The 16623-nt window shown below is 47.4% G+C and overlaps 1 protein-coding gene across 5 annotated transcripts in view; it reads left to right on the forward strand.

Annotated features, from left to right (window-relative positions):
- Nucleotides 1–1079: 1079 nt before the first annotated feature.
- The window catches only part of MBOAT2 (membrane bound glycerophospholipid O-acyltransferase 2), a 133868-nt gene continuing 118324 nt past the window's right edge, over nt 1080–16623 (forward strand). For 2 of the 5 annotated variants that reach the window (XM_079110966.1, XM_079110967.1), the window contains exon 1: nt 1080–1329. Coding sequence is in view for 2 of the 5 variants with exons in the window: in XM_079110961.1 (XP_078967087.1) it covers nt 1255–1329 (75 nt within the window). In the remaining 3 variants the exon portion in view is untranslated. The remainder of the gene's footprint in view (nt 1330–16623) is intronic. The other 3 variants (XM_079110961.1, XM_079110960.1, XM_079110964.1) reach the window with 3 other exon arrangements.

Here is a 16623-nt window from a genome sequence, read left to right on the forward strand (position 1 = left end):
GAAGTTGTTTACAGTACCTAGCTCTCACGGTTATTGTGGAGACGAAATGAGTTATCTTACCTTTAAAATATCTAAAGCAGTGCTTACAGCATTTAAGTATGAGATTAAACTCGCACTAAATGTGTTATTTCTACCAAAAAAATTCAAATCCTTTAATTTTGAGCTCTTCTGATAGTCTCCTATGGCACTTCTCCCTGAGTATAAGCAGAAGCCGATTTTCAAGGAGCTCAAATAGGCTGCTTTTATTAAGTTTCAAGCAAATTGATTATACATCCTCGTATGACATACAAAACGCCCTAGATTGACGGTGGACACGATTCTAGAGTCTGGGGAGAACGGCTCAAGGGTGCTGAGATGCTCGGAAACCACCTTTCTCAGGAGGCGGAACCTTGAACGCTCAGCTGGCGACCTAGGACTTCAACTTCCACACAGACAAGGTGTTACCTGTCGCCGGCGGGTCTGTGGCCTGGAGGAAGGCCCTGGTGAGGCTGCAGGTGGCGAGAGGGCAGGACCACCGTAATTGTTCTCCATCCATTCTGGGCTTTTACGCAACAGTCCTGGGCACAAAGGGACTTCTGAGCTAGGCCACCGTTTGGTCTATCGCCCTCCTACTCCTGGCCCCGGCTTTGTCCCCAACTTCCCCCTGGGTTGGCTGAGCTGCTTCGACACGTGCCCCCTTTTGTCTGGTCGCCACTCCGCTCCCCTTTGTTGTCCACCGGCCCTCCTAGTAAAGAACCCGGGCGCCGCCGACCCCCGGGATTAAGAAGGCGAAGACAGAAGGCGCCCCACTCGCCCGCGCCGTTCTCGCGCAACGTCCGGGGCCGCGCTTCGGCCCCTCGCCCGGGTCCTCGGCACGGGGAGGGGCGCGGCGCGGCCGGCGCCCTCTGATTGGCTGCGGGCGTCGGGGCGCCGCGTCGCGATTGGGCCGCGGGGCTGTCTGGCGCGAGAGCGCGCGAGGTGGGGAGGGGGCGCTGGAAGCTGCTGGAAGTCGGGGGGCGGGGGATGCGGCGGGCGGCGGGCGGCGGCGGGAGGGGCCGCGCCGGTGCGGGCGGGCGGGCGCGGGCGGCGGGCGCAGGGGAGGGGCGAGCCGGGCGCCGCCCCCGGCCCCTCCCCGGCCCTCCCCACGCCGCTCTCGGACCGCGGGCCGCCCAGGGGCGGGCGCGCCGCTGCATCCCCATCCTCGTCGTCGCCCGGCACAGCGCGAGCTGGCGAGTGGCGTGCGGGCCGGAGCGGGCGCAGCGCCGAGGCCCGGCCATGGCCACCACCAGCACCACGGGCTCCACCCTGCTGCAGCCCCTCAGCAACGCCGTGCAGCTGCCCATCGACCAGGTACCCGGCGTGCCTGGGGCATCGCGCCCTGGCCGCCCCTGCCCGCCGCGGAGTCCCCCGCCGGGCCGGGAGGGGTGGGGGCTGGGTGTCACTCCGCCCGCCGCCCGGCGCGGAGGGGGCGCCCAGCCTGGCATTGTCGCCTCGCCCGCGGGCGCCGGCCGCCTCCCTCCGGCCGCGGCGTGCCCACCCAGCCCCCCATCGCGGCCCCGGGCGGGGGTGGGCGCGCGGCGTCGCGGGCGACAGCCGCTGGGGAGGGCTCCCGGACAGACGTGCGCGCATGCATGCCGTCCCTGCCCCGCGCCCGGGCGCTCGGACCCGCCGCGTCCCGGAGCCGCTGCCCGGCGCGGTGCGGAGCTGCGCTGGGCGCCGCGGCCCCGCGCGTGCCCCGGAGGCTGCGCATGGGTCTGGGCGCCGGGCGCGCCGAGCCTCCGGCCGGGGCTTCAGCGGTCCAGCGCTCGGGGACCGTTCGCGCCCCAGCGTGGCCGAAGGAACTCCGAGAGGCAACAGTTTGGGGGGGGGCGGGCAGAGGTTATGGAAAGAAGTCACAGCGAGTTCGTTACCCAGAATCTCCAGCCGAGAAAGTTGCAACCTTGTAGATAGGAGCAGCCACCCTATCCCCTCACCCTACCCTGAAGAAAACATTTGACACCGGCTGGGGAGGACTGGCATTTAAATGAGGCCAACCGAGTTTGATTGTTTGAAGGGCCTCAGGATTCCTGAGAAATAAACAGTATTGTGATGGGAAAGCAGCGCCATTTTTATTCAGAAAAGAAAGTTTGGAAGTATTTTGTCCTGAGAGTGCGATTTGGGGAAGTCGTCGATAGGGTCTAGTTAATTGTTCTGGCCCCAGGCTGAAGGTAATTGGCTTTGGAAATTTTGCTTGCCATTATTTCAAGAACACTTGGAAGTGTTTGCACTTTACAAGGGATACTGGTTCACTGTCCTTAGCTCGACTCTTGGTGTTTTGGGTATCTTCAGGGGTTTGGTTTCCAAGATAGGACTCTTGCCGGTCCAGACCGCTGCTCACAGCAGCGAGCTGGAAATGACTTATCTGTGCTTTACTGTTTTAAATAAAAGTCTGAAGTATGCGGAAGGAATGTTTTAAAAATTCTGCCTTCTGTTTATATCTAATTGCTTACTTGTATTTCAGTCGTACCTTCCAGTTAATAGTGAAGTACCTGTCCCCAACATATCTTGAACAGCACTTAACGATGACTATCATACTAATAAAGTACCACTAGTGAAATTGTGTATTTTGCGAAGATAGTCTTCTCTTTATTAATAGATGAATCAGGACTTAAGGTTTTGGGTCTTCTTAGCCCCTTGGAGGACACTCACTCTTTTCCAAACTGGAGTGCAGTTGTGATCTTTGAGAGTACCACACCTCTGACCCACCCAGGTTGCTGCCAGTGTCTGCAGGCCAGGATCTGTTGGAAAATTTTCTTGCTGATGGTAAGCAAGGGAGATGCAGGCTTACACTTTTTCATTTCTTTCAGGGAGACAGGTATAGCTCTTCCTTCTCCCTTTCCCTCCCTGCCGAAGTCTTCTTTACCATGCTGGTATATTTTCTTTACTGTGCTAATGCCTTTAGATGCATATAGTGCTTATAACATTTTCTGTGATATAATGTTAATGAACTTATTTAAACATCTCAGTAAAGCTGGAGAAAGTTCTTTTCTTGTACTGAAAATAAGTAGGAAAATCAAGGGAAGGTGGCAGGGTTTAACCTTTTTTTTTTTAAATTTTTTTGAGTATGCTTCTTAATTAGCTAAAGGTCTTGATTTGGTATCTTGAACAACCTTCATTTTCCTGGGACTATTCTAAATTTGTGCAGCCATGTATAACCCTGAGTTTGTGTGACTATTTGTGTAGTATTTTGAGTTATTTTCTCTGCTCTAAGCAAGTCTTAAGAATATTGAGTTAATACACTGCTTTTTATGGTGAGAATAAATTATTTCTTTGAAGCATCATATAATTGACCTCTTTATTGATGAAGCTCTCGCAATAACTGAAAACTCATATTGTAAAATTAAGTGCATAGTGGGCTGGAGTTTTGGCTCAGTGGTAGAGCACTTGCTTGGCATGTGTGAGGCCTTGGGTTTGATCCTTGACAACTAAAAAAAAATTAAATAAAATGACTGTATGGTTCCTTTAAAAATTAGATGAATAGTCAGCCATTATTTTAAATTTAAGCAAAACAAAATTTTATAATGTAAATAATTGAGTCCAAGTTGAGAGAAAACCTAAGAATTGGTTGTAATCAAATAGTGTGACTCAACAGGAAGAAGACAAAGTCAGAAAGTGAAAAGTGTAATAGTATATAACTTGTTAGCATGTTGATTTTGTATGTGCTAATTAACAATGTTTCAAAAATTTAGGAAATCATGGAAGTAGTTGCTTGATGTCAGGAAGAAAGGAAATTTAGGGTAATAAAATAGTTAACTTTTTCACTAGAGTGTGTGTTTGTGGAACATAGGAATTCACCTTTCAGGGTCAAGTAGCAGAGAAAGGAGACTATGCAATAAGGGAGAAGCACTGCGAGATCTTTCTTTGGACTCCTGGATTGTTTAATCTTCACTGAGAATTCCAGAGTGACTTTGAGGAAACCCTAGCATTTTTCAGTAGGCCTTAAATTTAAATAAAAATATAAAATCCAGTATCTAGTTCAGGTTTCATGGTGCTTAAAGATAGCCAGGCAACCTTGTTTCTAGAATAATACTTCCTAGGTGGATATGATTGAAGAAATATATTGAGAGTGGGTTTTGAGGAAGGAACTGGACTAAGGAGAGCTGTGGCAGAGGAAAAGCAGCTATGCCCCCAGCAGGTGTCAGATACCTTTGGACGGAATCGTGTCCTTCGTACATTGCTGGTACACAGTGCCTTTTTAAGATACCAAAGTGAATAGTAAGATGAAACAAAGAATAATCAAATGTTTCAAATCAACCTATTTTTTAGCGTTCTCTTTCAACATGTTGTGTCTTCTGTTGTGGTTTGTCTAGTACTCTACGTTACCAGATGAGGTCGATACCAGCGTTTCCCCTTCATCCTTCCATAGCCTGCCTGCCATCCACCCATCCGCTTTCTTTCCTTATTTCCCATGTTGCTGTAGTCACCACTGTGGGTGGAGTAAGTACCCTAGTGTTGTGATATCCAGGATGGCATGCTTGGCATAAGGCCAGTTATGGATGAGTCATTGGACGGTCCTGTTTCGGGACAGGGGTCATTATTTTAGAGATAATGTGCTGAACTCTTGGGGCAGGGATAGGGGCAAGAGGGGCACTCAAGATATTTTGAAAGGTTTGGAGGAGAGAGAACAGGATGGATTGGGGGCAGAAGGAAGAACCCAGTTAGAAATCCTACCAAGTCAGTAACCATAATGCCTGACACTTGACAGTGTACAACACTCTTTCACATCCATTACGTTAACTGAATCCTCATACCACTGTGGGAAGTAAGAGTCAAAGCCTGAAGGTTTTAGCTTCAGGTGTGCCTGTATGATACTAAGCATTTGCATAAAAGGTCAGTTTCAGTTTATAGTTTTAACATGTGGCAAATACCATTGTTTACTTTGTTTTAGATCAGGGCCACTGGGTGCATTTTGGAGGGGAAGATGAGAGCACCAACTTCTCAAGCCCCCAGATACTCGTGCACTGGTCCTTACGATTCAGACAGGGAACGTGTGTGTAAGAGAAGTGTGGAGGCCTGCAAAGTCCTTGTTCCTTTGTGGTCAGTTTGCTGATTGCCCTTTTCTCCCCACACTCCCTTTCCCTGTGCTGGTTGACAACCAATGAAATAAAGTGACGATCAGGGAAGAGTGGTTTACAACTTCAGCTTTTTAAATTCCCCTACCTGTCTGAACTGTGATGAATCCCATTCTATTGATTAAGAAGTAAGCGAAGTCCTCAGTGTAGATCTTTTTTTTTTTTTTTTCCTGGCGGTGCTGGGGATTGAACCCAGGGTCTTGTGCTTGTGAGGCAAACACCACTACCAGCTGAGCTGTCTCCCCAGCCCCTGTAGATCCTTTCAAAGAGCATGACTTTCAGGAGAAAAAGGGGCATGCCATGAAACAGGCAAATCAAGGATTTGTTTTCTTTGAAGGTTGCCAATTAACTGCTCTAAGTTTGGCCCTAGGTTTAGGAATATTTAACTCATCTATGTCTCCTGCTTTTACCCCTTTAATGAGAATTAGTCTCCATCGCAGGAACCCCGAGATGCTGACAGCCTGTTGTGGAAGATTCCTTTCAAGGCATATGGGACTGAGATTGCCTGTCATTTAACAATTTTAGAAACATCACTTAACATAAATATTTCTTCCTGGGCTTATTTTAAAGATTCCACGATTTTGTGTTTATTACCTGATGAAGCTGCCCCATGTTAGAGGGTATATAAATAAACAGGGAGGAGAGTAGACTGACACTCTTGAAGGCGAAGAGTTGGAGCTGACTGGCTGTCATCGGAAGCAGCCCAGCACAGCCCACCTGTCTGCCGGGGTGTTGATGCTAATGCATTGGTCCCTGTTCCTCCTCCCTCCTCAGCGGGAGCGGTGGTGTGGTGGAGGAGCACCATTAGGTTTGGAGCCAGCCTTGTGCCCTTTAGCAGATGACTTTTTCTTTAAGCCCCAGTTTCCTCATCTGAAAATAAGGACAATAATAAGTAATAGGTACTTGCAGGTTTTTTTAAAGATTAAAACAGAAATCTCTGTAAAAGTGCGTGGCTCCTTGTAGATGTCCAACAGGTCCTCCTCCTTTACAAATTACAAAACATTTAGAATGCATTTTATGTTTTTATTTTGGGAAATTAATGTCTGTTCACATTTTGCATTTTTAATCCTTAGGACCTCGTTTTTAGGAAGGGAAGTATGAGACTCAGGTTCAGTTACATGCCCACACAGTGATTAAAGTAGGATTAAAATTTAGTTTTGAATTTGGTGATAAAACTAGTTTTCTGCTTCCTTGCTGCTTGGCACATTCTTTGTCTCCAGCTTGAAACTGCTGCTTTGGATGTTACTGCCCTTCGTAGGTACAAATAGCACTGGTCTCTGTTTATTGGGTCTGTCCTGACTCACTTTCCAGGGAAATCCTCAAAACAGCTTGCACGCAGCTTTGGCCTGCAGTCAGTTTCACAGGTGGGCTTCTACCAGGATAAAACATTGTGAGCTTTCTTTAAAATAAAACAAGCCATAACTGTGACTCTCAGCAGAATGGTCATTTAATGACTTCCTGACTAACGTGGGTGCAGATGGAAGTCCTGCTATAGCCAGGAACAGAAGGAGAGGCAGCTGATGTATGGAAGGATAGAACCAGGGCTGAGGAGGCGCCTCTCCCAGGTACTAGTGTGGGTCCCTTCTGTGGCTTGTCACAATCCTAACCAAGCCCTTCCAAGCCCATATCCAGTGTCCCTTGCACACAGACCTTTTAGTGAGTTTCATTTGATGTGACTGCTTCCTTACTTGAGCCCCAAGAGAATTTTGAATCTGGCACTGTTCAGACATTTGCATTCTGTTGAATGTTATATGTATCAGTCAGGCTTCTGGTAGGAGACAGATTGAACCAGGGAGCTGAAGAGACTTAAAGAACTCTACAGAGATGTGGGCAGGTTTGGGGAACTCACCAAGAAACAGTAGTTCCCAAACCAGCTGCTCTAGGCCGGAGGGTGAGAAGGAAGAATGAGTGCCCAAGAGTTGGTGGCTTCCAGCGAGGGACTTGGTTGGCCAACCTGCAGTGAGCCTGAGGGACAGTGGCACATGTCTCTCCTCCTGACCTTTGGTCTCCTGCTGGTGTCTACTTCTGAGGATGGGGTGATGCTTTGGGGGCGTAGTGGAGATTAGACCTGGAGGGGAATTTAAATAGGATCCAGAACTGTGTTGCTTCAGTGTTACTCATTCCTCTCTTGATAAATACAAGTGAAAATCTGATACCATGATCTTTGGTGCACATCCCCATTCTCTCTCCTCAGTCATGTCATTTGAAAGAGCAGTTGACTCTTGCCATTTTCGTTTTCCTAATTTCCATTCACTCTGGAACCTGTTCCATCAGGCTACTATCTCTGACAGTAATAGCCGAATCCAAGGACAGACATCAAGAAACAGCGCTCACCAGTCACTTCCTTGCTCAGAATTCTGCACAGCTTCCATGTTGCCTGTCGCAGTGCTTCCTGAATTGACTCTGGGATGACTTGTAGCAAAACCCATTTAGTATTGTCATTAAGAGTATGCATTCCCAGGCTCTGCCCAGGTCGGCTGAGGGCCAGGGAATCCTTACTTCCTTTCCATACCCCACCACCGTCAGAGGCTTGGGCCAAATGTTTAGGCTCTTCACATTATGAAAACGTCATGCAAATGTGATGCAGGGTTGGGGCTGCAGCTCAGTGCTAGAGCACTGGCCTAGCATGCATGAAGCCTGGGTGATCCCCAGCGCTGCCCCCGACCCCACCATGCATTTTTAAAAATGTTTGCATATAACTCCTCAGGTACAATGCAGTACAATGGCGTGGCTGACAATATCATCACAAGATTTAGGAAAAATGAAGTTGATAGTGTCCTCCTCTCTAAGCAGTGTGGCCCTGAAAGGGGCAGAGTTTTTGTTTAATAATGTGTATACTTTTCAGTCGCGTCACTGAATCTTGTGTGGCTGTCTCTGCCACCTCCTACATGGAAACCACAGAAGGCCCAGATTCGGGATCTTACTGAAGGTGAGGCCGTGCCTGGGAGGCCTGCCATCCCCTCTCTGCGAGCTGACTTTTGAAAAGTGCTGCCCTGCAGGGGGCTTAGAACCCCCTAGGATGCTGTTCATTCCCTGGCCTCCTGGCACTCACTCTCCAGACAGGCCAGGAGCAGTTGCCCGAGGCCCAGAGAGTCTGAAGCCTCGCCTGCTGGAGGCCGGTCTTCCTTGCTCAGTTACATAGTTTCCTCAGTGCTGTTTGCTTTCTTTTAACTCTTTGTGAAGCCCCTTCGCCCATTGTGGCCTGGCAGAACTTTCCAGCATTCAGCTGAGGACTGTGCCTTCCAGATGAAGCTTTTAAGATGTGTCCTCTCCTTTTCCAACCCCTGGCCTCCTGTTGGGCAGCTTGTGTGTGTGTGTCTGTGCATGCGACACACGCGTACTCTGAGTGTGTGTGATGCTGCTGCCTCAGGCTGTGAGCATCCCTGGTGGGCTAGCACCTTGGATGCTTTTCAGAGGGCCGTCTCTTACATCCTGTGCAGCATGTCTGTAAAGAGGCCGTGCTGAGAGCTGTAGTCCTGCCCCTCCTTAGCCGTGGACTCTCAGCTCTTCTCCTTCTGCCAAGCCAAAGCCCCGGCTGTCCAGAGCTGCCTTTCCTAGCAAGGAGTTTTGGGAATCTTCCTGGGGGCTGCTTGCCCCTTCCCAAGCCTCTTGTCAAAGGTGAATCTCCTTCCGACAGGGAAGCAGGGTGTGAGGGTTCTCCTGCCTTCCCTGTTTGTTCAGGGCCCTCAGAGCAGCGGCCTCGTGTCCCTTTCCCACCTTAAACTGCTCTGATGACATCTGTAGCATCTAATTATTTTTTTCCTCAAGTACTGGGGATTGAACCCAGGGGCATGCTACCATTGAGCTACATCTCCTGTCCTTTAAAAAAATTTTAAAAAATATTTATTTTTGTGGTACTTGGGATTGAACCCAGGGTGGTCTACCACTGAACTACATCCACACTCCTTTTTAGTTTGAGACAGGGCCTTACTAAGTTGCTGAGGCTGGCCTCGAGCTTTTGATCCTCCTGCCTCAGCCTCCCAAGTAGCTGGGATCAGAGGTGCTCACCACTGTGTCAGCAGCATTTGTTTTTTGGCTTCCTCTTTACAAGTCTCCCTACCAAGCTATGCTTTTCTTAAGACTGGGACCCTTTGTGTGCCTCTACTCAGGACCATCCTTGGCTTGGGGCACGTTAGGGGGAGTGGTACTAGCCTGATAAAGGACAGAGGCTGGCTCAGATTCCGATGGTCACTTGTGAGCTTTGTGCTTCTGGCAAGCTACTGATCCTTGGTCATCTGCAGTTTCCTGGTATATAAAACGGGGCATGTGGTAGTGCCCACCTGGCAGGGTTGCGGTTAGCATGGCAGAGGTGATGGAGCAGAGGCCTGAGGATGGGCTTGGACAGCATTGACTCTTGGGATTCTCTTCCAGGGGCTGGAGGCCCACAGAATTGTATATGACTCGTTCCTCAGAGTCCACTGGAGTCCTCTCATGTATCTGACAAGTATTTGAGTGTCTGGTGTGTACCAGGCAGTGCGCTAGACAAGGGGGACGCTGAGGAAAGTGACTGTGGTCCCATGCCATTGATTGTCAAATTAGAACATTGCTCGCAGCTCCTGGAAGGAGTTGGCCAGGTGGGAAGGGGAGTCCTGCTCAGGGAGCCAGAGAGGCTGGGGACATGCTTGCTGCGTCCAGGGCTTTCCCTGCCTTCCCTTGGTACCCGCGCCCTTCTGGGCTGGAAGGCAGGTTGGACTGGGAACAGGGAGGCCCACTTCACTGGCCAGGAGCCGCTGTGCTGATTGAGTGGTGTGTGCCTCTTGCTGGCTGTGTGTTGCTCAGAGTTCAGATGCCCTGGTTGATCAGGCTTCCTGAAGGACAGACAGCAGGCAGATCAGTGAGGGAGAGCCAGTAATATAAGCCTTTCTGGCTGCCTTATTTCTCTGCTAATAGTTTACTAGGAGGCCAAAGACGTGCAAACATTGAGAAATTTTGGGGTGTGTGACTGATTGTTCAAAAAGAAATGAAGGTAACTCTTGAGATATCGGTAGTCACAGCTAAATGATCACAGTGGTTGGAAAGAAGCTTTATCAGCATTTTAATCAAGAGATTCAGACAAAAGAAACCCTCTGATCACACAATTGTCTTTATCTGTAAAGAACAAAGGACTGCCACTTTAAAAAGAACTCCTTTGGGGTATCTTCCCCACCCACCAGTCCACCTTGCCTCCACACCCTCCCAGGCTCCCTTCTGGTCCAGGGCAAGCCTGCCTCTTGGCCCCCATCAGGTGAGTGAGTCATCAGTGGATTCTCCCAGGCCAGCTCAAAGGCAGGTGAACTGGTGTCCTTGAGTGAAGAAAGCTTGTCCAGCCAGGGACTGACCAGCTGTCAACCAGTTAGGCCACCCTCTTCTGACCAGCTTGCCTTGCTTCCATTGAGATGCTGGACAAAGGTGTAACATACCTCCTGTTTTAATCTGTAATCCTGTAGAAACTCTTAGTTTTTGGAGATTCTTTTGGGCCAGACTAGATGTTTGTGCAAGGTTAGAGTTATAAATAATATATAATAAATATAAATATATATTGGGTGTATTTCAGTTGTTCAGTTACATGTATGTTAAAACAGCTCCCTGCTTATGCAGGCTAACAGAAGATTCTGACACCTTTAATTTTCTTTTTGAAACTAAATTATAGGTAGAATATAACACATACATGAAAGACATCCAAATGATAATTCCCTGTTGATACTGGATGGAGGGAGAGACACAGCACTCCATCTTTTGCAGAACCATTAGTTTCAAAACCACCTGTCTACTGGGTGTTCAGTAACTGTCGATGGAATAGAATGCATCCCATTTAATCGTATTAAATTTCAGGATAAATGTTTATACGTGCAATTAAGTTCTAGAAATTATAGATAGAAAATTGCCTGAAACTAGCAATAAACCTTAACAGTAAACCTTGGGATTCTGTTTATTCTAAGGCGTAGCTTAGCTAACCAGGCCATGGGGTTAGATGAAGTAGCTAATGCCAGTTTCTGCTCCCACTTGAGATACCTAGTGGGTACCAGACAAGGTTAATATTGGGCCTCGTCTTCTGAGGTGTGCACAGCACAACCATCTGGGATCTGCGTGCAGCCAGAAGGGAAAGCCCCTGCTCCTTTTCCTAATGATTGCCATCAAGGGACATTGGCTTGCTGCTGCCAAAGCTGATTTTTCACATAAAGCTCAAATCTGGATTTTTTAATGGAAATGCGATTTTTAAAATTTTGGATAAAACTTAAAGTTTCGTCTTTTTGAGCCCACACCTAGGCAGATCTCCCAACCAAGAGTTAAGTAGCAGATTCTATTAGAGTTGATGGTGGTCAGTACACTCTGAAGTACACTGTTGTGTTCTGAAACTTAGGAACACTGGCAAACCAGATTATAACCAAACAGGGCAAGCAGGATGATCGAAGAACCAGAAGCTGTGTCAGGCAGTAGCTGAGGAGAAGACTCTTTTTATCTCATCCTTCAGTCATTTCATCCTTAAATTGGCCAGAAGGTTCAGATTACCTTTTGTCTGGCTCTTTTCATTTGGAGAGGGTCACGTCTTGGGCATAATCTGGAAGGTTAATAAATGCCCCATTACAGTGGAAGGCTGGAATTTTACACTATCCTTTTATTTTTTTTGAAGATTCAGTATTGCAGTCGTTAACTGGGCTGCATTGTCAAGGCTATTTTATGGGGTGTTACATTTAAAAAAAACAAGTCTGGCTCTGGCTAGTGGGGACTAACTTGGTAACTTGGAAGGGTCTCGATCGTCCTGAGTGTGGAGTGGTTGCACGCCTGTGATCCCAGCTACCCAGGAGACCCGGGTAGAATCAGCCAGAGTTTGAGGCCAGTCTAGGCAACATAGTGATACCTGTTTCAAAAAAGAAAAGAAAAGAAAAATTAAAAGGAGATCGTCTTATAAGGCTGTCTGTTTTTCCATAAGTGTGTATTGATTTTTGGCCAGAATGTTTTATCATGTGATAGCTACTCAGCTTTGGGGTTTAAGTTTAATCTGCAGTCTGCTTACCCTGACTGCTAGCCTGCCTTTGCCTTTTCTAACACTAGGACTGCACAGCTGTTCATATTAGCTCCATCCCAAGAATAGAAGTGACAAAGATTTTTGGTGCATGAATAGAGCCAAGAGGATGAGGGATGAGGGCTGAGGACGGGTGGGGAGGCACCTAGTTAGTACTTGGTATCCTAGGGGTAGTCACGGGCGCCATGGGAGAAATTAAAATTCTGGGTGCCATCATTGTAGTCGCCATGCATTTCCTGGATCGGGCTGCGTGGACCTTTTCCTTTTGTTCGTGGAAAATGTTGTAAAGCTACACAATAACTTGGCATCAAAACATTGAGCTTCTGCCTTCCAGTAGACCTGTATGGAGATTCTGTTACACTAATCAGAATTGGAGAGTGGAGTTTTGAGTATTGTTGAATGGTATGTTAGGTGAATTTTTGATATGGATTGGGGAGATGCATTTATAAAGTCTCATTTTCTTTCTAAGGTATCGGAAATATAAATTGGTGGAGAAATATGAAGTCCAGGAATGTTTTTGGCATAGAGTTGAGAGTTTTACTTCATAGAACTGTAAAGTGATCCATATGTTTTTTAAGGAATATGTCAGTGGGTAGGAAATACTTGAGTAGATTAAAACATCCTACTTGGAATATTAAAAATAAAAGGATGTTGGTACCGTTTAAACAAAGATTAAACTACAACAGTGCATAATGCTGGTCTTGGATTGTTTTCCTTTTTGTATTTTATTGCAAATAGGAACCTCTAGAAAATAAAAATATTAGGTGACTTTGTTTTGTCCCCAGCACCAGATTTGGTAGATGCCAAGTGAGGGAGAAAGGCAGTGCAGGTCAGCGTGCCCCGACTAGGCTGGTCACACGGGTTAGCAAGCAGGTCCACTGTGTTTATGTCACCTGTAATCACGTGTGCAGGGCGAGGTGCAGAAAGGAAGGTGGCTGTGTGTTGCTGTCGGTTAGCATGCTGGGAAAAGGGGACTATTAGCAAAATGACCCTTCACCAAAACTGTGTAGTACAGAAGACACAATTTGACACGTTGGCAATATTCTGGGACTTGTGCATTTGGAGGGTTTTGAACATTTTTGTTAAAAAGAAGGTGATAGGTTTAGTATTATTTATTTTTTGCTATCACTTCAGATGTCAAGAATTACCAAGGGGTGTTAGTAGTTCTGGAGAGAAAAAAGATGAGCAAGTGCTCTCTGGCTCTTTAGCCCCTGGTCTAGGGGGATGGAAAGACTGACAGGTGGTTCTAGAGTGTCAGAGTGTCAGGAGACAGGTATGTTGGGATGAGTTTAGATAAGGCTGCTGTGGCTGAGTCCCAAAACTAATTCAACTACTTAAAAAATGATAGTTTTGTTTATTTTCCCCGTCAAAGACAGTTTTGATGTAAACAGTGGTGGGACTCCGCTCCACCTGGCCATGCGGAGGCCTGTGTGCCTTACAGCCTGTGGCTTGATAACTCGAGGTCTCGTTGCTAGCAGCCTGGTTGAGGCTGGCTCACACAGGGCAGTGGGCTTTTTGCATTTTGATTTGCATTTCCCTGATGACTGATGTGGAGAACTACCATATGATCCAGGAGGACCATCCAAAGGAAATGTTGAAGAGACGTCTGTAATACCATGAGTATTGCAGCACTCAGCACAATAGCCAAGAAATGGAAACAACCCAAGTGTTTGTCAGCAGATGAATGGATCAAGAAAATGTACCTGTAAGGGAGTACTATTCAGTCACAAAATGGAATCACGTTTGTTATTTGCAACCACATGGGTGGGACTGAAGGACATTATGTAACATGAAAGAAGCCAAGCATAGAAAGTCACCTGCGCCTCTTATCTCGACCACATGGGATCTAAAAGCATCGACCTACAAGTTGAGAGTAGAACGGTGGTCACCAGAGACTGAGGAGGGCGGCCAGGAGGGCGTGGTGGGCAGAGGCGCATCGATGGGCGCTCATTTGTAGTCGATCCCAGGGGCTGACTGTAGATGATGATAATGCGCCGTATGTTTCAGGAGACTAGAGGAAAGGCTTTTGAATGTTTTCACTGTGAAGAAATGGCAAATGAGAAGATGGATATATTCAGCCTAATGTAAACGTTACACGGTGTGTACATGTATTGAAACATCACATGGTACCCGTGATTATGTACAATTTTTAATTTTTCTATGTATCAGTTAAAAATAAACACGTTGAAATAAAAAGTCTGGGCTCTGCCATCAGAGTTTGGTTTACTACCAAACTGGGCTGGCGTCTGTTAGTTATTGGATCACTAACCAGGTGATGGGGCGCTGGAGGACCTGGCGGTTTCTGGCTTCCAGAGGAGAAGGGCAGAGACTGTCTTGGGTCAGCACACACGGGTCATTTCCACTCAGGTTCTTTTGTGAGAGCTTTGTTACACGGCTGCAGGTCACTGCAGGGAGATGGGGTGGTGTAGGTGGGGGCGGGTAGCCAGGAGCAGTGCCCAGCTGTGGTTCTGCCACAGAGGAAGAACAGGGCAGGCCCCACCACACTCTGGAATCATCTTGGGACGAATAAGTAACTCAGGTCAGGGTTGAACTGCTCAGGGCAAGATAATATTTGAGCTGGAATTCTGAATAATAAATTTTCTTGGTATCCTAAAGCAAAAATGTAAACACCCCCCAACTCCCACCCCCCAGGGATTGAACCCAGGGGCTCTTTACCACTGAGCCACATCCCCAGCCCTTTTTATTTTTATTTTGAGACGGTCTTAAAGTTACCCAGGCTGACCTCAAACAAGATCCTCCTGCTTCAGCCTCCCAAGCCTCTGGGATTATGGGTGTGTGCCACTGTGCCTGGCTCAGTGCTAGACTAGGAGAATGTTGTAGAGTGAAGAAAGGGCAGGCTCCTTCCGTAAAGATGGATGGATGGCCTGACTTTGTGCTAGGCATCCAATTTCAGAGCGGGTGGAACAGGCAGATTCGAAGACGTAGCTAATTAAAAACCAAACATGTTTCCTGTATTAAGATTCTGGTGACTGGGATCCGGGGTGCAGGAGTCAGCCTGCACTCATATGGCTGCACTTCCCAGCTGTGAGGCCGGGGAGCCTGGCTTCCCGCACAGGGCCTGGTGACAGGCAGCCCTTGGCAGCATTGCTCTTGTGTGCGCTGATCCTGGGAAGTAGCCTGCTGTAGGAGTCTGCTTGTTGGCCATCTGGCTTCTGCCTCAACACTGCGAGGCAGACCCTGTGTCCCGTGTTAGCAGGTGGTGGTTGTTGGGGCTCCTCACTGAGCTGCTCACGGGCTCTCTGGCCAGTCCAGCAGTGGTCCCGGTAAGCCCGTTACTTCAGGGTCACCTTCTGGGGAGTGGGTGCCGTCTCATTCCATTCTCCGTGGCTGATGAACAGCAGCAAGTTGGTGCGGTGGGTTTTGGTACCCTGTTCTTCCAGTGCGGAGCCCCTCACTGGGGGGAGTGGAGGCTTCTGGCCCTCAGGGGTGGGGCAGTCCTGCATCCCAGAGTTCTGTCTCCAGGCATGGTCTGTAGGGTTCTGCAGCGTTGGTGTGCGTGTTTGAAGATTGACCACTCTGCCTGTTAATTTACTAAAATGTACTAAAAGGAGTAAATGTTCATTTAGTAATAAGCATATTCTCACAAATAATCCTGTTGAGGTGCAGATAGCGGCGATGAGGCATACCCCAAACACTGCTGGTGTAGGTGTGGTGGACTCCTGTATTTTAAAATCTGATTTAGAAAATGATATATCTTTATTGTATGAAATTTACAAAATACAAAAGCTTATAAATATGAAAATTTAAAAATAATTTTAAAAATAAAAATATTGAAAGATAATTTATCTTTCAATCCAGAGATAACTTTGACATTTTTTAGACTGTGTATATCTAAGTAAAATTGGACTCACATTGGATAGACAATTTTTGTGAACTTTTTTAACAATATTTTGAGTCATAATTTTATTAAATTGCTCTCTAAAACTTACACAGTATTCCATTATTTGAATGCGTCATAGTTTATTTCTTAGTTGTTTGTAATTTTCTGCTATTACGGTTTTGTAGTAAATTTTTTTTCCTCTTTTTTGGTACCAGGGATCAAACCCAGGGGCACCCAACCACTGGCTGAGCTACATTCCCAGCACCCCCCCCCCCCCTTTTAAACTATTTTTTAGTTGTATGTGGACACAGTACCTTTATTTATTTTTATGTGGAGCTGAGGATTGAACCCAATGCCTCACTCGTGCTAGGGAAGTGCTCCACCACTGAGCCACATCCCCGGCCCCCAACCCTTTTTATATTTTATTAGGAGACAGGTCTCACTGAATTGCGTAGTGCTTCGCTAAGTTACTGAGGCTGGCTTTGAACTTGAGGTCCTCCTGCCTCACCGCGGTGATTACAGACTTGCGCCCGGCTTTAGTAAGTTTCTCAAGTACACCTTTGGTGTGTATTGCTGTTTGTTTCTTTAGGAAAAGAAGTTTCTTAAGGCTGAAGTAGTATGGAACATCATTGTTTTAAACACGCTGGCGGAGCTCTTAGTTCCCTCTTCAGCTGCTGCGGTTGCTGGAG

This window comes from Sciurus vulgaris, assembly GCF_902686455.1.
Source record: "Sciurus vulgaris genome assembly, chromosome: 14".
In the NCBI taxonomy this organism is placed as follows: Eukaryota; Metazoa; Chordata; class Mammalia; order Rodentia; family Sciuridae; genus Sciurus; species Sciurus vulgaris.